The sequence below is a fragment of the Pararge aegeria genome, chromosome 13 (genome assembly GCF_905163445.1).
Source record: "Pararge aegeria chromosome 13, ilParAegt1.1, whole genome shotgun sequence".
Classification (NCBI taxonomy): domain Eukaryota; kingdom Metazoa; phylum Arthropoda; class Insecta; order Lepidoptera; family Nymphalidae; genus Pararge; species Pararge aegeria.
In genome coordinates this window covers 850,898-872,603 of record NC_053192.1, presented here as the reverse complement: position 1 = coordinate 872,603, position 21,706 = coordinate 850,898, and the positions used below count along the sequence as shown (strand labels likewise).

The following is a 21,706-nucleotide window of genomic DNA, read 5'->3' as shown; positions in this document are numbered from 1 at the left end:
ACAAAATATAATAAACCCAAAATAAAAACGTGTTAATAATTTCGTCCGGTTTTCTGTTACCTTCCTTGTCACTCCAAAATTATTAAAGGTAATCCTAAAGCACGTCCAATAATTAGTTCTTCAAAAACACCTCTCTCGTCACTGATCATAGTGAGCTTGTGTGTGAGAATGATAATTGAATATAAATTTTAGTTACGTTAGACAATGCAGCCATCAAATTCTGATGCAATCAACCCTTTAATAAAAACATCATACATGTCTATTTCACTAAACTCAAACAGTAATTTAACTTATAGTGTAAGAATTCATAATTGCATCAAAGTTTGATTAAATAGAGGCTCGAATGGAATCTTTTGAAATAAACTCGTCACTAGCAATTGTTTTATTATATTAATGTTATGTTTTTTTCTAATACTTCCTTTAATAAGATTTATTTTCGACTTCCGAAAAACATTGGGGAAGTGATAAGTGTGAAACAACGTCGGTTACATGAATGACATAATTTCTAACCGCAGTGACATACTCATGATGGGGTTGGCTGTTTTAGATCAGCCTTAGCTCATAAAAACGTCGAGCATGAAGTAACGTCAAATCCAGCAACGAGTTACCAAAAAGCTTCCACTCGCGCATCAGGGCTACAAACCAAAGTAATACAATTTGGTCATTTATTATAATTACACATAATATAAATACGGGATGTGTCTGATATACCGTTGAGCATATATACAGGATGTAGCGAGGTAATAAAGCGTCATATAAGCGTGAAGTGTATAAGTGCTAGTGACGTGGCGTTCAGTTATCGTGCGCGGGCCGCATGCTACAGGGTCGTTCGCCCATCGCGTCTGTCTGGCAGCTACATCCGCAGACCCCCTGGCCATAATACCCTGAGCCCTTGACTCACAAGTGACAGCCAATGCACATTTCATTTACTTTAATATTTTTGAGCACATTTTTATCAAATTAGGAATTGTTACTTACTTCAAATTCTTTTCAACACAAACTTGGAAGACATTATTGGTACGATTTTTTTCCATCTCTTGGAGTTTATGTGGCTCCAAATGGTTATATCACAATCACATACGCTAGTAAAATTCGACGACAAAATGTGCATCAGCTAAACCCCAACAAAACATCCCAATGAGTATTTAGGATTGAAATGAATTTATGACGACCGAAATTCCTTTTAACGGTTTATAAATGGTCTTTCTTTGGTGATGCGCTTCGAACTTGCCCGATGATTCCCCCAGAGTCCTCCAACGACACTCACCACCATATTGTTATGTATTGTCATCCCAGTCCTGGCGCATCACAAAGAAATTTAATATACGCGGAAATTCACTTAACTGCATGACTATTGCCTAGGCATAAGGTAACTTTAGGATTAAGTACAATTATGCTAAACAAGTGTTTTTGTGTGAAAAAACGGGTAGATATAGGCTTATCGATGAAATTTTCCAACCAGTGGAACGTGGTCGAAACAGAACTGGGTCGAAGAAAATGATTGTGGCTTGTACCCGTAACTCAGAATATTTTAGTTTTATAGCATTGAAATATTTGTTTTGTGGAGCCAAAACTAAATGATATCGACAATAGTAGCCAATCTCACGAGTAAAAACTATGCTTCAAAATATTAGATTAATATTAAGAGAAATTAAGAAACTACGATGAATATAGAATATTATTTACGCCAGACCGCGACTATCATACTGTAACCGGCGTAGATCTATGGCGTAGTATATAAACGATAGATATGCAGTTATGTGAATTGCTTGGTGGCTTTTTTTGATTAGAAGGTGGTTGGGTGATCCGCAGTGGGGTGTCAGGGGGTGAGGGTGGGGGGTGCGGAGTGTAGGGTCGTCAGTGTCTTGCGGCGCCGCTCACGCGCAACCCAAAACTCGTAATTCATTCATCAATGACAAGACACGCGCAGTAGAGAAACGAATTTGTGATCAATAGTTATCTCATATCTCATTACATCCTCGCAATGGTTGATATCGTGTAAGTATTTATAAGTAATTCAAAACAAAAATGTTTTGATTGTTTACAACCGATAAATTAACGGACATTGGAGAAGACAAAATTTTGGTTGGCTAATGAAATTTCGATATGACTAATTCTTTAAGATGATTCTTTTCAATGTATATAATATGCTATTTAAGTTTGCTACAACTCATAAAATAGGATTTCATCCCTAGTTTTTTTAAATAAGCCGTAAATTAACTGAGAATAAAGCCCTCTTAGATATGCTTAGAAACTGTGTTATATGTTTTGTCACTGATAAATGTACTTTAAGAATACGACTTAAAGCCCACATTAGAATGGCGAGCTGTGTGCCGTGGCTGAGCGACCCGTCGACGTCGACCAAGTGTACCTCGTAATCCCGGGTCTTGTCGCGACACCACTGCAGCAAGCGCTCTTTAATAGTGACGGCGCTGGCTTGCAGCGCGGGGTCCGTGAACTTGAAGTAAGGCTGCGACGGAGAGCCCGGGCTCTGCGGGCTCTTGGGCGAGCTACAACCGAGCCTCAGGTTAGTCCTTACTCCTGCGCGGCATCGCGACTTCACGCAATCGCGAACGCTAGGATACTTTTCGCGGGTTTCCCTTTTGTGGTGACAACGTCTTACTCTGTCTCCGGCTGATAGAACGAAGCGACATGTCCATTACCAACACTCGGACTAAGGACATCCTATATTTTGCTACTAAACTTAAAAGAGAAGAGAAAGAGGCGTAAAAGTTAATTGTATAAAGGATAGTATAGTGACCTTGACGTCTTTATTCGTCGATTCTTTGGGCGTTGTGCTGCTTGGTCATACATACAACACGCTCCGCACACGAAACCTAGGTGAACCTTGATTGGCGTGAATTCGGTAGTTTTTATGAGGCGGTACCGAATAGTCAACACAAACAACCACTGACCTCTATCAAACAGTGTAAACAACACACAACGTAGGTGTGAAAGATTTTGAGATAAAACCCAAATTAAATCAGTAACTGTGAAAGTCTCGGCTGTCATATGGACAGGAAGTCGTTGTCACACACAAAACACTACAGCCGTGTTGCAGACTTCGCTATCTACTCCAAAATATTGGAACGCGGATTAGGATTTGTGCGCACTCAGCCACTCACAATGGGGTGCCGTCAGCGCTGTGCAAGTTATGGCTAATGTAAGACGAATGTTATGTATTAATGACGCGTGCCGAGGTTGTCTGTCTGAAAGCGACGGTCGGAAACTGCGAATATGTGTGGATGGCGAGTGTTCTAGAATGCTTTGGTATGATTGCTAAGGACGCACGGAGCCTCATTCAAATAGCAAAGCTACTATTATTATTTTGTACGACTGAGAAGTGTGAATTACAAAAGCCACCTGAAAATTTACATAAGTATTTGAACGGTTCTCTCTCTTTACTTTTTTTAAATACTTAAAGAGAAGTAAATGCCGTCATTGCCCTAGGCCAGGCCACTCTATGTAGGATACTATTTTTTAGGTATTACACAACATATCCTGGTGACGAAGTTGTTCGCCTTTTTAAGAGTTGGCAACGTGAAGCTGTACTCCTAGTACAGACATGTTGTACTAGTGGCAACTGGCAAGAGTGCCAGTGACCGCACGCGGTAAACAATTCTGCCCTGGGGGACTCACTTGAAACTTTAATTAGGTTTGTTCTGCGTAACAACTTTACGAAAGCTTCTGGAAAGTAATATACAATCAGCTCAAAGTGTATTCCATACTGTCAATTGTCACGCGTTCATCCCGCAGAAAAAGACTGTAAATCACTCATTAAAACAAAAGTTCCAGAGTTTAAATCTTTTTTAAGTTATTGTGAAGAAGCTTTAAAGTAGTTATATAATAGTATCGAGACTGAATCAAATCCATTTAAACTTTGCAAATTTAAATAGACCTTTAGATGCACATTTTGATGCATCCATGCACATTCTTATATTGCAGCTAGATGACATTTTAATAAATCAACTTAAATTGTTTGTAAACTGTTATGCTATCCAGAGATATGTATCCCATCTATCCCAGTATCCCAAAGTTTAACCCGACCGAAAGTGTATCCCGACCTTAACTTATCAAACAAACAGTAATAAAATCACATTTGTTTTATGTATTTTGGTAGTTTGACCCATTTCCTTAAAGAATTATCGTAATTTGTTTGGAAGCTCCGTAAGTGCTTAGGAAAGCGATGCTAGGAGTATAATGCTTCTAGAACCTATAAAGAAGCGGCTAATATGACTAATAAAATATACATGGTTACATGAAAGTTACTATTAAATAATTATATTTAGGTCCTTTTACCTAATCCTCATTCGTATCCACAGTTATTGCTGTCAAAATAAATACGCTGCATTAAATATACTATGTACTATCAAGCAAATATTCGGTTTATTTTTTAACTACAGATATTTTAATAAAATGAGTTATATCTAATGATCATAATATCGTACGGCGCCCGGTCCTGAAGGATTCTTTCTCACTATAAGATTTTTTTATATCGCATTTTCATATAATGTGCTAGTCACGGAGTACAATGACACTGTCGAATTTATGGGGACATCTTTTCAATGTTCAAATTGTTTCCATATTTGGGCCTTAGTACGTGCGCAGTAGAAAGAGAAAAGTACGAGAATTAGATAAGGTAGAGATATATGTTCTAATTCACGTACTTTTCTCTCACGAAGCAGCAAATGCGGATAGTTCAGTGGGGAAAAAAAGTGGTTTTGGATTTCAGCAAGCCTATATAATAAGATTATAGTAAATAGAATATTCCGATGAGTTAATTCTTTTGAATAAAAAATAATTGACAGATTTCCACAAAAAAGTGATATCGCTAATTCACAATTCAGAAGGTGCAATGTGAGAATGTACCACAATGATATCACCGATAAGACGTCTATAGTTTGTTAATACAAACGTCAATAATTTGTTTTATTTCGTTAAAATAATTAGGATTAAGATCAAGACAAACGTTGCATTGTACTCCATAGACGATTTATGAAAAAATCCTATACTGTAAAACGACTTAGTTGATGTTTTAATATAGTTTGTTCACTTATAGTAAAGTAGGAGCTTGTAGTATATTTTGAGATACTCTATTTGCATGTTCATGACGGTGTTACGCGGCCGTTTTGAGGGCGTGTACTTACTTGGGAGAGTTAGTAGAGTTCTGCTTTTCGAGCTGACGGAATTTGGCGAAGGGCGACACTGGTTTTGGCGCCGGCCTGGTCATGCTCTCAATTACTGTAGCGAAACAAACATCAATAATGACGTGAGTCCTACATACATGCAATTTTTACAAAAATCTTTTAACGTTATTTAGATACTCGACAAAAAATATTCGTCTTTTCAATGGTATGGCGCTAAATCTGCTCGGATTTTTATATTTGTGCCACATAATGTGTCCCCATAAGATTTTTATGACACAATGCTAAAACATTTATATGTTGAATGATTGCAACAAAAATTATATTGGTATTACTGAATGTTATACCTTTTGAATTTTTGATGGTTGTGCTACTGCTAACGGTCTTCTCGGACGAATTCCTCCTCACGCTCGATGTTACGGTCGTCACTTCCTCTTCCTCTGTAAAGGGAACGACATTTTGTAAAGACAGTCGCACACGGCGGGCAATATGGTTACTTCAACACTTGCCAAACAACAGCGAGACAATACAGAGTATACTTAGAAGCTATTAGTCAAAAGAACACGGTTACGGGACGTGAAATGAATCGTATGTTATGTACATCGACGTGAGGATGGCCGCGGGGGACATGCGACGCGACACAAGCGGCAGGCAGCCCACACACACACGACTCACGCGCGACTCGGCCACCTCCTAACTATGGAATGTGCGCGCTACGCGAGCGCCGACACCAGGTCCTCGAACGCGTCGTCCGCGTTGCTCTCGTCCAGGAACGTCAGCTCGGACACCGCCGGCATGGTGCGGCTGCGGGCCAGCGCGCGGCGCGGCGCGGCCTCCGCGGCGCCAGGCCGGCCCGCTGGCTGCCCCGAGAAGTACGCCTCCACCGTGCGCTTCTTTTCCGGCAGCTCTTCGTGAGCGATTCCCCCTTCGAACAGTTTCGGCACGGCCAGCAAATGCATCGACTTGGTGCGCGCCACCACCCTCCGGGGCGAGGTCGCCTGCGGGCTGAATTCCCCCATCCTGTGCCAGGAGCCGGAGCGCGCCAGGGCCGAGCCGGGGCTCGAGCCGCGGCTGCCGAGCGATTCGCCGGAGAACACGGACTCGCGGGATGCGGCGAGCGCGGGGCTGCGGGGCGCGCCGTCGAGCTCGTGGTGCGGCGGGCGGGGCGAGGTGGCGTGCGAGGGGGACGGGCCGGGGCGGGCGGGGGGCGGGGCCGGCCGTACCTGGTTCCACGCCGTCTCGCGTCTCTTGCGTTCGATCTGCGCGAGCACGTCGTGCTTGGGGGAGGTGGCCTTGCCGAGCGCACCGCGCAGGCTGTCGGCGGCGCCGCGCGTGCGCACGCCCGCCGTGATGGTGGCGGCGCCGCGCACGGGCCCGCGCATTACGCGCGTCACCACGCTGCCGTGCTCCGTCGCGCCCGCCTCCCCGTTGTGCTGCTCGAGCGGCACCTTGGGCTTCGAGGGGCTCGCGGGGGCGACGCGTCTCGTCGGCGAGGCCATATAATCGTAGTTGTTATTTTCGTTCATGACGACGTCCGGCAAGTAGTCGACTTTGTGAGCTTTCGCTTTCTCTATGTCTGGAGTCTGTTGGAGGGGTATAAAAGTAGAAGTGACGTTCTGCGGCGTATAGTCGATCACGGTATAAGCGGGAGGGGGTGGAGGTTTGTGGACGGGCAGATCTCGATCGTTGGCCGAGTTGCAGCGGGACTTTTCCCTGACTTGTCTTTCGTAGAATTCGATTTGGAGCTGCCGAGCGTCAATTTTCGGCGGGAAGCGTTCCGGGCTGTGGAGAGATTTTGACTCGTGAAGCTTTTTCACTAGTTCCGGTGCTGCCAGGTCATTCTGGCTCGGTATTGGTTTTATAGGGTAGTTCGTCTGCGGACGGACGTGAGTCGGCGGCGTGGGCTGTTGGTTTCCGTACGTTTTGTGCGGAGCCGGGTCTACCTTATTGTAATCGAACATAGTAAATCCGACAGTCTTATCGACCTCGGGCGTCAAATGCGAGGAGGGCTCGTGCGAAGTGGGGCTGAGTGCGTTTAGAACGATCGGGTAGTCGGTCGATGGAGACACCGGAATGCTGGAAGATGGCGGACTCCATATGTTCAGGGGTGCCTTTGTGGGGGACATAATCTTCGCAGGTGGCTTAAATGCGGACAAAGGTGCATGAGAAAATTGATTTACCGGTATAGGCTTTGCAACAAACGGTTTTACAATTTGTTTGATCGGTGAGATCGGTGACTGCATGACAGGGTGATGGGTGGGCGGCGGCGGAGGATGCCCGTTCGCCGTCGGATGCGTCCGCAATGAGTCCCTCCGCGGCGACACCCACGGAGGTTTCACGATTTCAGGAGTGATGTCTGCTAGAAATTTCCGCGGGCGCGGTGCGGATGTGTGGGAGTTCTCATTTGCGTTTTGCCAAAACCGTTTGGCCGACGAGCTGCTTAAAGATCTTCCGTTTTCCTGCCGATCGCGATTCTCGAAGTTATTTTTAATATTACCAAACCTGCTACTCCAATTAGCTTGTTTAGCTGCGATATTCCGTATGGTGTCCTCGTTTTTCTGCATAAATGCTAAAAACTTCCTATCATTTTCAGTTTGCGGCTGGAACGGAGGAACTTGGGGAGAGCGTTGTGGATTGTTCTCCTCGTCCGTGTCGTCGTCCATTTGGTACCCGCCGAGGGGTCGGCCGATGTCTATAGTGTTCGCACGTTTCATGCGACTGCGTTTGTTGTTGTTAAATCGATTGACAGGTTTGGATAGATCATCGGCTGCGGGCTGCGGGGCTGCGAAATTGTAACCCGGGGGCGGGGGCTTATAATAAGATATTCGCTTCGGCTCCTCTTCGGGTTTCTGTTGGACGAAGGCCGGACGATTGATCGCAGCTCGTCTCACAACCGGAGGTTCCTTCTGGGCTTTAGAATCGAATTTATTAGCGATAGCTGCAATACTGTTTTTCGTGTCAGAGTGCCAGCGTTCGGCAGCACTTTTGGGATGTTCGAGCGCAGCGTCTGCAATCGAATGTCTGAAAAATTCTGGCTTGCGGGACGAGGGCGCTCGCCTCTCTACGACGCGAGCGTCTCTATGGATCTTAGGTTCCTCGTAGGTGACGGTGTGCGACATCGGGGCGGCTCTCTGCTTGGACTCGACGGCCGTGTGGTAGCTGACCTGCTCGTCGATACTCGGCTTTCGTTCCGGGGTCGGGGGCTCGTCGGCGCTCGGCGCAAAGTCCTTGGGCGGGGAGCCGGGCGCGGCGGGCTCGGGCAGCAGGCGGCCGCGGTCCACGAGGCGGCGCGCCTGCTCCAGCTCCCCTTGCGTAACGCCCACGGTGTGGCGCGCGGTGCGGCTGCGGCGGCGCGCGCGGCGCCGACAGCCGTCTAGGCGGTCGGCAGCGTCCAGCGCGTCCTCAAGGCGCGCGGCCAGCGCCAGCAGTGCGCGCGCCTGCGGATGCGCGGCGGGCGGCGCCAGCGCCTCGCGCAGGCGCGCCAGCGAGCGCCGCACGTCGCCCACCACGTCCAGCGGCGCGGTGCCTAGCCCGGCCAGCAGGCGCTGTCCGCCGCCCGCCAGCAGGCCCTGCAGCAACGGGAGCAAGAGGGACTCACCGCGCTCGCCCGCCGCCGCCGAGTCCGCGCACTCGCCGGCCGCCGCCAGCGCCGAGGTCACCGCGCTCGCGCACGCTGCGGACAGAGCAAGGCTCTCAGTTCTGCTGCAACACTGAACGTGAGTGTTCCTATTCCGCTCAAAGTACTGCTTTCATTTCTTAGAACGGTTTTAGATTTCGCCCATAGACCATAATGGTAAAAAGGGAACTTGTATGCACCTTTATGTCCACGCCCGTAACTCACGAGCGATTATTTCACCAACCACTAGAACTATAGACATGTAATTTGGAATAGTGTGATGGATTATTATTCCGGTACAAAAAACAACAACGATTTTAGCTTCAATTTCAAATGGAAGGAAATTGGAACATAAAATTAAGAATGAATGAAAACACTTTCGTTGTACACCAAAAAAAAATACAAGAAAAAAGTTCTTAAAGAGAAAAGAGCTTCACGTTTTTATTACGAATGTGATCTGGAATTGTTTACCACGTTCTATCAAGTAGATGGTAATCAAACGCTGGTGTATAGGCTGTAGACATGTTATTACAAGTATCTCCACTCCGGCTCACCTTCTTGTTCAGCCATGAGTGTGCGAAGGCGCGCTCGCAGGCGACGCCGTTGCTCGTAGTCCGTGCACTCGTCCAACTGGAATTAATGCAATGGAAGCATTGTTAACTTCATATTCTTACTGTATATATGTTAAATTAAATTCCTTTCAATCGAAATTCATCGACAACAATCGTTAAAGCAGGTGCTGTTCAATTAAAAACGCACATCAATCTGATATGATGCGTGCCGGAGATCGAACTCGGTCCTCCCCCGATAGAGAGGTCGAGGCCCCATCACTGCTTATATATGCTTATGTATGTAAAATTAAGTCCACTTAATATAATAAGAAAACACTTTACGTTCATTAAAACATAAACACTATAGAAAATGATTTGGTATGCGCTTTGTGCGAACACTTAAATGGTAAAAAAACACTTCACTTACTCTCAGCATGATTGCTATATTACTTTAATGGATTTTTAAAACAAAATCAATATTTGTTATATTGTGCGCGTCCGTCCAGATGAGTAGACGATGTTCAATGTCCATGTTGGCGGGCTAGCTGATAGTCCATGAGCTGGTGTCAAATATTGACGAGGCATTTTGTATCACCCTAATTGTACAAAATTAGGGTGATACAAAATGGTGATACACACTCAAGGTTTCACCATGGGAAAGCAAATTATTAACTTTATAATTAGACTCGATATGAGCTTAGGACCATTATGATTAATGCTCCCAAGCTTATTTAATAAAGGTTTATTAAATAAGCTTCGCCATTCCGTAGTTATGAATAAAGTTTTGAATGTTTTCTGTTGCCAATGAAATTTCGAATCCATTGGCAAAAGGTATGTTCCAAAGTACTTTTTATCCTCATTTTACTGTACCAATTTCATAGGTACGTTTTGGTATCAACGTAATAATGCATATTTGTTTTGTTAGAGACCTATATAGACAGTGTTGTGTGCTATGTGACCTATGAATAAGTGGTTCCGGATTTAGGTAATTATAATAAATAGGTATCTTAGACTTCGTGAAATGATGTTACTGATAAAAATTATGAGCGTTCCGACCGGTAACATTGTTTTTTACTTGGTTATTCTCATGTTTAATCCGATTAGTTGTACTTTTTCGATACACTTAGACTGATTTGTCACCTACAACTGAACAGGCGAATAAGGCGAACTTAAAACACCTAACAGTTTTATCGGAAATTTATAAATTTCGAGCAAACTTAGATTTCCATACTCAGTAAACTATAATCAAAGTACTTTTAGCTACTGCCTCCTTAAATATTTACCACCAGCTCGTGTACTATAATAAGTGCAGTAAGGTACAGTGGTCTTCGTCTGTTTATGGAAATGAGAGTTCTTTCTACTTTGGAGGAGAAATCATTTATTTGTTGTATTTTATTTACATTAACTTTTACTTCATTAGATAAATTAAATATGATTATTTATTTCTTTAAATTTGATCTTGCTTTTTAGCGTTCCGTAGTTAAAAAACGATCGTGGTTCTCCACCACGACTACACTTTGGACTACAAAGTCTAATCGTATTTAGCCTAAATGTGTACCTCTGTCATAGGAAACAAGATATAACTTAACACCACGCTGTTACACTGCGTGTTGGACTGCTATGCCAACTATTGTTGGCGATTTTCAGAATTATGTGGTTACACCGGGTTAAAGCAATTAATGTCTACAGTTACTATTGAAGTAACTATTTGGGTTTCAAGTTTTAATAGAAAGTAGTTCCTTCATCAATGTCCATTTTATAAAAGTCATTTTACAACACTTATCCTTATAGCAACAATATCTTGGCTTCTAATTAGATTCACTTATGAATACAAAATTAAAGTCAAAGTACCCATACAGAGTTAGGGAATACAATTATTTTTAAACTATATTCACGTTTGTTTGTTTATTAATAATCCTGTGGAAGTTTCTTTTCTCCGGCAATTTTTTTAAATCTTCAATGCAAGCTTTCTCCTCCATCAATCTGAAGGGTTGCCTGTAGGCTGTATTTAAACCGGCAACAACGCCTTTCAGATCACTACTCAGCAGTAACTACCCCGGACTAGCTCTGTCACAAACAATTCTACGACTACGACTGTGTGGAAGTACGCACACAGTCTATTTATGTCTTGTAATATGTCCAACTGTACATTTGGACTTTTAAAAAAAAATAATAATACGTCCAAATGTACTGTTGTTACAATCAATGGGCCCCGCGCGGAAGTTGACAGCAACCGGATGCCGGAACTAACTAGCCGTCATGGCGGAAATGCTTTGTGTGAGCCGCGCAGATACCATATGGTACACCTATACATTATGAAAATTAATCTTAAATCAATACTCCGCGAAAAGCAGGAGAATCTGTATGGTGTAATTTATAATTTCATCAATCCTCTTATATTATATACAATTTATTATATTCAATACTATACCAAACAGATCTTCGGCAATTTACGCTCTACGCCCGTTTCGCCCCGAAATTGGAGCATCCTCAGGAGATGTTGACGGAGATGTTGTGTATTGTTGCAGGTTTTACATCCCTTTTAATATTGAGAATGTCATGCCCTCTTTCACGCAGCAACAGAGTAGTTGTTTATATGTCTATGTATGCAAAAAATCAAGCCACGCGTCCGGTAGCAAAACTCTCTCGTGCCGACCAAGTCAGTGTGCCTATTACAACTGATATTCAAATTTGTATAGTCATTTATTTGCAGTCAAGCGACATAATGACGATTGTTTAGCGAAATTGCCTGCGGCCAGAAAGTTAGTAATGCTGCCAGTGTAAGCCTTCCACTAGATGCTTTTATACATTATGTTAAGTTAGCTTCGTTGAAGTACCTACAAAAAATAGTCGATATAAATACGGGTGAACTTAGTAGATTAATATTCTTTACACCTCGCGACTTTTAGTCAATACTTAAGTGCATAAATAAATTTAGCTGAACCCTTTCTTTTGCACTGACAGTTTAAATTTTTGTTGAGTTTTTTTTTTTATATCTAGACAAGTGCTTGACTGTAATCAAACCTGACGATAACTGATGATCCAGCCTGAGATGGGGCGCGCTTGCCTAGAAGACACACTTGACTTGAAGGTACCCAGATTATAGATATCGGGGAAGACGTAAAATGGGAGTAAAACATTCCAGGCCATTGCGTGTTGATGTTATTTGGACAACGAAACGGTGCAGATTCTTTCGGTGCCTCGCAGTTCGATGGTAGAAAGGACCAAATCCAACAGCTCCTGAGCACTCTCCGAAATATATCTTGTTGTTTGTGAGAGTAAATAAGATACACATATAGATATAAACGCTAGTACGCGAGGTAATGGGACTGCATCAAAAAAAATTGGTCTGCACTCCTTCCACTTAGCTACCATACATTGTTATCCAAACCAATCCTGAGTGCATTTCAGCTGAATGAGTTAAAAAATTGAGTTAAGTGCTTTTGTTCTAAACGAACCAACAGACAAACGTTGCAAGTTTATTAAATAAAAGCTAGCAATGCGTTAAGCGATTCCATTAGAATTTCGAGCGGTGCGTCCTTAAACAGCTCGGGTGTGCAGGTGTCTTAAGGAGCGGATAATTTGAAAGAATTATGTTGTCTCCAAGCTGCCCGACGGCGTAAGTGCCGAGTGACAGTCATCGTGAGTCGGCACGAGGTTTCTCTACGATGACTCGGCGCGGCGATGAAAGTCAAACAGAGCCTTCCAGACACAGGAGTAGGTACATTTGCAAGGAGTTTAAATGTTTTGTTTTGGCGTATTGAAATTAGAGTTGCCGTAAGATATTGTCAATGGAAATAAGAAGATAAAAAAGCTGGACTAAAGGTCTCTCACAAAGGGGAGTTTCTCACAGTGGCGTACACTTCATAAAAGCACAAAGCCTTCCCTAAAACTTTTGTACATAACTCATAAGCGGGAAGGACTTTTCCATTCTTCTTTATGGTGTATATCTCAGGTCAAGAACCCTGTGCACGCCACTGATTTCTCATAATCACCACGCTGGGCAGACGGGTTATTCGCAGTAAGTAGAACTCTCGCCGTAATAAGGCGTTCTCCGTTATGCTAATTCCCTGAGTCGCCTCGTACGACCCCCGCGGGAAGATGACTGTTGGTGTCCACCGTATTCTGATCTGCCGTTACCACACAGCAGTAGAATAACACTACTCCGTCTTAATCCAACGCCAAGTCATGACTTACTAATTTCCTCAGCACGCGCTCGTCCCAGCACTGGTCGATGTCCAACTCCTCGAAGTGGCGGCCGCTGGTGACCTTACCACCGCTGCTCTGCACTGTCTCCTGCGACAAAAAAGTACATTATAAATCTAATATTCAACATTAAGAACCCGGTACCGGACATGGTCTCCTCTCAGAATAAGGGGGGCTTTGGCCCTAGACCATCACGCTGGCCGAGTGCGATTTGGTTGAATCCACACACCTTTGAGAACGTTATGGGGAACTGTTACGGGGAAAAGGAATGCAGGTTTTCACGATCGTGTTCTTCACCGGTAAATGTTACCGGATTTCATATTGCTTAAAACATACATAACTTTAGGTTAGGTTAGATTTTTTGTTTTGTTTGTTACCTAAAATCAGCTCAGTTGAGCACTGATCTTGATGAATTTCATCAGTTAAAGCTTGCATCCTGGGTCCAGAGTCCAGGATGCAAGTTTTCTGTATATATTTCCTTGATAGAACTTCATATCAAGGAAAAATACACAGAAAACATTCCCGAGGGATTTAACAAATCTCCATTGTTACGTTCCTACGAATCATGCCCATCAGTGATACGTTAGTAAAATAGACAACCGGAATAAAAAGGGAAGAGCTGGAGAAAAACTTGTATCAATATTTACGCAAAAAAGCCCCCTAATGGCTATTCCTAATCAAGTGTTATTAAATCAACATATGCTGAGTCTTTCAAAGTGGTAAATAAAATCTCATATTTTTATCCAACTGCACGAGTGGCGGTAATGTTTTCCCCGGTCTATAATAATTATGAGAAGCGAAGTTATCACTTAATATAATGTAGTCTGAGATGAAACGCTTCGACAGATTTCAACTAATCTCGCAGCAACTTGCAGCACTAATCTTAAAGTCAGTGACACTTATATATGACAACTAGCAGACCCCAGCGCCATCTGTCGGGCTGATTTGTGAATCTAAACCATCCAGGGTGCCACCCAAACGCATACCTAAAAATTCATTCAAATCGGTCCGGCCGTTTAGGAGGAGTTCAGTGACATACACACGCACACAAGAAATATATATATAAAGATTTAAACGTTACAGTTTAATTTTCAAGAACATTTCAAGATCTCTGTTATGTACAACTATTATGTTTTGTGATGTAATTAATTAACAACCAACAATTTTAAATCGACTCATCGTTACGGGAGCTTTTTTGCCGGCTTCTTCTCGGTAAAATCAACTTTCTTAACCGGTGGTAGATCCATTACCTTTGCCGATTTAAAGACAACTCGGTAGAGCCTATTTCTATTTCATTGGTTTATCAAAAAGTTAACAATACAAACACTGGAAACTAGTTGCCCAGGACCGTCGATTTTGGAACTCCCTACATAAGACCTATGTCCAACTGTGGGCCGATGATGATGAACATTAAAAATTATTTACTTTTTGATTTCATGTCCCATATTTTTCAAAGTATTAACGTTCATTTAAAACCAAAAGGTACGTTGTACTTATCTACCCTAAACTTTTATTTTGTTTTTGAATAATATTAGTTACTTGGTTGCTGTCATATGTAGAGCAACAAATTTTCGGAGTGAATGCCTCCGACTGCGTTTATGAGCACTGTCAACTAAGATTATTCAAAACCAAAATAAAATATTCAAATTAAAATCTTGTTTCTATCTTTTCAGTTCTTCATGGATTATATAAATATGGATGCAGTCGGTTTTTTTATTTATTTTTTATAGTAAAATACGTCTAAAAGCCGTTTTTTAATTACTCTCGCGAATAGGTGATACCTACACGTTTGTATGGAAACATTTTCAAATGTTATTTTAAAGTCAACGATGTAATTTGAGTTCAAAGCTTTTTGTATACGAGTCATCAAAGAGAAATGGTGAATTAGAAATAGATCTGTCAGTCCGAAGGGCAACCTCGTTGTTCACAAGGTCCCTGCCACTACGCTTCGTATTCTTTTACTGGCGCCAATATTAACACTTATAACCGAATGTCTGTCAAGGGCGAATACTTAGTTAAATATAACTGTAATATAATATTGTAAGTGTCTGTCTCGTTAGTTACTAATTTGCAGTAATAGGACAGAGCAGGAGGCCCTAAATATGATTCCCGAATCGAACTAAAGAATTGTTAACAATTCTTGGGTTTTTGCAAAATGTTATTGCAATAATATTCAACAATTTTTATAGTCCATTGGTTTTATTTACATCGAGTTTCTTTAGAATTGAAAATAAAATAATTGTAATAAATACCCGACTCAAGTTTGACTTCTATTTTAGATTTTACGCCAATATTCACATGCATTTCATAACTTTTAAAATTCTCAGTATGCTTATTTGATTAGTTTTTAAGCTTGCTTATTACATACAGCATTCGCAGACAGAAATTAATGATTCACGTCTCGTTCAAAAGGGGAAGGTAAGCGGCCATATTGACTTTATTAAATAAAAAGTATTTTGTATAAAAACTACCGCTATTACCTTAACATGAGATGTACTTCAAGGCTTTGTCTTTTAGCTAGTTGACGATCTGACTGCCCTTGTATATAACGGTAGCTCTCTTTAATTATTTATGCATACATAATTCGTAAGTAATAAAAAATAAGAAGATATATTTAAAATTAAGATAGTCTAAAATCTGTTCTGAGGTGACATTCCTAATGGAAAATAACTTTAAACAAGTGTAAAACACTAATAAAAATTATAAAATATAAAGACTTTTGAAAAGTAGATCGAAACTACAATGTTTCCTACTAGATGGCACTACAGTTAGAGGTCGGGCCGCGATTTCCAAAGAGTCGCAACTTCAAATACTGTCGGTACCGAAAATGTTACATGTTTTTAAATTTATAAAATTGATAATTCCTCCTTCTTCGCTAAACTAGACTAAACTTTAAAGCTCGAAAGCCTTGGAGGGGTTCACGTATTATCATTTGGAACAGATTGTTTGTCATTAGGTACAATATAAGATGAGGATCATCGGTCTTTTGATTATACTCTTCCACACGTCTTTTTTAAAATAATAACTTTTTACTGTGAAGTATGGTGACGGCAGATCAGAATACGGTAGTCACAACAGTAGCGTCGCTTTTACTCTCGTATTTTTCATAAACCTCAATAAATAAGCATTGCATACTTACAATCACAAAGCCCACTGCTTCAATAATAAAACGAACATTAACATACGAGAACCAACAAAACGGTGATATAATGGAGAAAATTGCAGCATTTAGGTCAAGATTAATGAGAAAATTGTGTTTCACGAACACTAGAGCACTACTACATTCTTTATAATGGCCGCGTGGGTTGCCAGTCGTCATAACAAGCCGTTAACACGTCCCCACTGGCGCGCTCGTGCTGGCCAGCGGCAGGCCTTGGCGTGTAATGCTCACCACTACATTATTGTTGTATCTAGTTGTAAACTTTTATGAGCTTCATTTTAATTCAACGAAATATATTATACTAGCTTCCTGGTAATCATCGTACGCGTGTTTCGTTTATTTTGTTGCCAATCTCGCATTATCAAATAAAACATACATTTATACAAACTTCCACAGTAGCTATTCATGTACTGATCTGATCTACCTTTTGCCGAAAACAGTGTAAAAATCGGAATACCTTTCCATGAAAATGGTTAAAGGGAAAAAAGGAATAGAATACCTATTTTTTTATTTAATCTATTCTAAAACACCGAACATAGTAGGTTCTTAATTAACTGGTAAGTAAGAGAGATACAGAGTTATTGTATTTATGCAAACCGATCATAATACAATAACAGATGAATACAAATTCCGTTAAAAAAAACTATTTTGGAACTGAACTACCTTCATTCAAAAAATTTTAAATTTTACAAATATTTATATATCTACATAACTGTTTAAAGATAAACATAAATGAAGAATTGAGTCACAATCTCCAAATAGTTTGGGCGAAGGGCGACAACATTGTACAAAGGTATGAAAAGCATTTCTACAGTAGCGCGATGAAAACAAAACAACCGCGACACATCCTGTCTTGCATCAAAGAATGCAGACTTAGCGCTCGCTGTCGCAAATTATAGGTCTTTTGATGGCTAATTTAGTTGGTTTCTTTATTAGTTTATTTGTATGACTTATAAGCGAAATTAAAAAAGTATCTTCTTGGCAAGTTAACTCAAGCTAGACATCAACATCGCTTTTCTATGTAAAATACATCCTACAATTATGATCTAGGGCGCGGGTAGAAAAACTTCCTGACAAAAAATTCAAACCTTTGTTATTAAAAGTTACACTTCAGAGCTTCTCAGTCAAGAGTTTATATTATATAGCACCTTGGAACCCCAACGACCTTCGGTTCTTCGACCTATGTGCCCCGCCCATTTCCAATTCAGCTTTGTGTCTAGCTGAGCTATGTTGGTAACTCTGGTTCTTCTACGGATCTCCTCATTTCTGAATTGATCACGTAGCTACTCCCAACATTGCTCTCTCCATCGCCCGTTGAGTGACTCTGAGCCTCCTTATGAGGCCCATAACATAAACATAATTCCATACAATTAAAGTTAGTTAAGCTTAGCCTTTAGTTTGCTGAGGCTATAAGCAGGCCTTTTTCTTGCCTGCAAGTATTACTTATAACTATGTTATCAAATGGGGAAATATGTAGAAAACCCAGAGTTACCCAGTAGATGCGTCGTGAGCACGTAGCTTGGAGGACTATCTCACATTCGAAGGTGCTGAAAGGGCAGACCCTATCTAGTCGCCCCAACTCGCAGTGAAAGCAGCGCACGCAAAAGAGATTGATATCTTTAATATTAGTTTTTTTTAATATTTATATTGGACAAACGAGACAGTGGGGACCCATAGATATCTTCAGCTCCAGAAGAGCCATCAATGCTGGTTTGTTTGTTTAATCGCCCCTTTAATAACCCCATACCGAGAAGAGGGAACACATAAGATCGGAGACTTCCAGAATTTGCAAGTGCGCAAAAGCGGATGTCTATTGCTTGAGACAGGGACGACAATGCCTTTGTCTCTTTTATTCTAAATGTTTTGTATCAAGACCAACCAAGACGCATTTCTCCGGAACCGCAACAAAAACAAAACGACCGCGATACATCCCGCCTTGGTCGCGAGCACGGACTTACATTATGGGCATGCGGCATGCGACGAATACAAAGACTGCTGTTTTTATCCATGAATTTAACGAAACAGTTTCTATTTAAAGAAATTGAAGAAATGAAGACAAGTATTGACATCGGAGGAGAAATCGATTTGAAGATGATTTGCAGGAAATGGGAGACAAGTATAATAATACCCTCGTGTGGAACCCTCGTAGCTTTAGTTTTAAGTTTACGAATATTGCTAGCGCCATCATCGCACTAACATATACACAAATTTATATATTTTTACCGATCGCCAGAGGTCTATGGGTCTATATGAACAAAGAAATATTTCACTTTGACTTTAAAAATAAAAATAATGTAGATATAAGTAGGATTATAAAAAAAGTAATAATTTTTTTGGGAAAAGTCATTTTTTTCATTCGCCCGAACTAATGAATACCTTTAGCAAAACCTTTATCTTAGTGTAAGGCAAACTATCAACTCATCTTGTAACTAAGTATCTTAGTGTTCATAAGGATGTAACTTTTACGAAGAAAAAAAACGTGTTATTTAAAATTTCTATCTCTAAATGGACGAACATAGTTAATTTTATCCATGTGAACTCTAGACCTCGCTTCGCGCGGTCAATTATGTATAGATTTTTCCTTACTTGATGAAGGAATTTTAGGAAGTAGAGAGAAACGTTTGTTTCAAACATCTCTAAATTACTTAATTATGTAGTCGACTTTATGGTCCATAAACTTTTCTACGGGTCAAATTAATAACGAGCGTCGGCTGTCTGTTTAGTCTTATAATTGTTACAATGACATCACTTATATAAGCAAACGTTAATTTAAATAGCCAATTCTTTATGATTATTTCTTAAATATTCTTGTGTGACTTGGCTTAAATGGCTGAAGAATAACCGGAGAAGGCGTGTGGTGTCCAGTTCAAGATTACATGTTTGTATAAATACTATGGCAAAGTGAGTAAGCAATGTCGGTTCAAACAGTGGTAGAGTCACTACAAATAGACATAGTGTTTGTTTCTAAAGTGGTTATAGGGTAAGCCTTCTTGAATTAAATGAAATTTGATTAAAATTTTGAATTTGAATTTTTTAAATGTACGTAGTCTTATATACAACGTGTAACGTAATTACGAAATACTGTTTATTGATGTATTTATTCATACTTTTTATTTGTACACCACTCAGAAAACAAAAAAAACTGTTTAAGGGTGCATAAGTATATTTCTTAAGGAATCTGTAAAAATATTAAATCAAAAGTGTATTTATATTTCCCTAACAAACTAATTTAAAACATTCCAAGTGTTTACTTATGACCCTATTGAAGATAAGCGACCGTCACGTACATAGTACCTAGGCTACGTAACACATTCATAATAAAGTGACAAGAGTACCTAGCTTGATTTTAATTTTGCATGTGATGTTAGGGCTGTATTTGATTTGTTTCTAGGAGGGTTCAAAACGCGCCCTGGTCTAATAAGAGCCCACAACAAATTAAGCCTGGTTTATTTGTTATCAACATCGCACAGTTAATGTTGCGTACAACTGCCATATATATATAGGGATGCAGATGAGAAGCGGAAATAAAAAGCAAATAAGCTCGCGGTGTCAATTCCCCGCATAAGATCAGTAGGACACATTTTTGGCAGGTCACCTCGCGCTATCGGCCGCCCCCAAAATAGCCACGTACAATGCGCTCACTATCATTAGAAGTTAGATCATCGGCCGATGCACAAGCGCTGCGATATCAAGAGGATACGATTTATTGCATTCATTATACGCCGGAATCAGAAGTGGATTTGTTTATTTATTTAAACTCTTTATTTATACACTACTACACAGTTAGGAAAATAAAGGACGAATAGAGAGAAACACAAAAACTGGTGTAGAATACAAAAGGCGGCCTTTATCACTTAAAAGCGATCTCTGCCAGGCAACCTTAGGATTAGGACAACAAGAGCGTGCAAATAGTTGGTGTAAAATTATTATAAACCTACATTCAAATAACTACATACGAATACATAAACAAAATATACACAAGTAATATTTTTATATTTATTTTATACAAATATATATATGAATAAAATAAATATAAAAATAATAAACTAATATATATTATGATAGAGCATTCAACAATTCGATAGCCTGCACTGCGAAGGAAAGCTTATAAAACTTCGTCTTGTGGAATGGCATGCTCAGAGTCAACATACAACATGATCTTAAGTTAGATGCCGTTCCTACAAAGTTGAACTTTTCCTTGAATTGTTCTTTTGAATGTGAATGTAGATACTTTGAATGATGTTGCTGTGAAGTGTTATTTGCCTATAGTTAAACCATCAATCACGCCCTTCACACCGGACACAGTATTGCAACTTTGCGGTTTAAATAAGCATGGCGGTAACTAATAATAGTAACATATCATTATTCGTATATGATGATAGTTATTATACTATTGTTTTTCACTCACAAGATAAGATATTGTTGAAAAGAGCAACTGAAGTTTCTTGCAGGTTTCTTCTCGATCAAATCTGTCTTCCGAACCGGTGGAAGTTTATTTTTCGTGGTTCTCATTGCCAAGATTGTTTAAAAAAAGTCGACTAAATATTCTAAACAAGCATTAATGCAATCGTTTGCTTAGATAATATCACATCTTTTGACGTGACAACGTCTTATAAATTGGTTTGCCGGGTGACACTTCAAGAAACTGCGTTACGCTCCGCTCACGTTATGCGCTCACAATGAGAGCGAGTGAGAGGCACGCGTCCCTTCCACTCGGGCATGGTTAGCCCGCCTAAGAGCGAGAGAGACAGACATAAAAAGTGAAAGGCACGCGTCCCTTTGTAGTAAACGCTGTTTCATTGTACGCAAATGTATTGCAAGTTATTGTATGTATATTTGTATATAAATACGTATGTATGTGTAAAGGTAAAAATAAAATTTTGTTAATATGAAATTCAGTGCGAGATTCTTTGTATAAATTAATGTTTTAAATATAATTATTTGTATAAATAAATGTTTTAAATTGTTACTATTATTTCATCCTTCTTCCTACTATACGAATGAATATTCACATTAAAATTATTTTACC

General features: G+C 40.6%; 1 protein-coding gene across 7 annotated transcripts in view; it reads right to left on the bottom strand.

Moving 5' to 3' along the window:
• Nucleotides 1-21,706, bottom strand: part of LOC120628842 — a 98,004-nt gene that overhangs the window by 3,787 nt on the left and 72,511 nt on the right. For 3 of the 7 annotated variants that reach the window (XM_039897473.1, XM_039897475.1, XM_039897474.1), the window contains 6 exons: nucleotides 13,509-13,607; nucleotides 9,315-9,390; nucleotides 8,743-8,817; nucleotides 5,492-5,584; nucleotides 5,148-5,241; nucleotides 2,372-2,510 (listed from right to left, as the gene is read on the bottom strand). In XM_039897473.1, the coding sequence (XP_039753407.1) occupies nucleotides 2,372-2,510; nucleotides 5,148-5,241; nucleotides 5,492-5,584; nucleotides 8,743-8,817; nucleotides 9,315-9,390; nucleotides 13,509-13,607 (576 nt within the window). The other 4 variants (XM_039897477.1, XM_039897478.1, XM_039897476.1 and 1 more) reach the window with 4 other exon arrangements.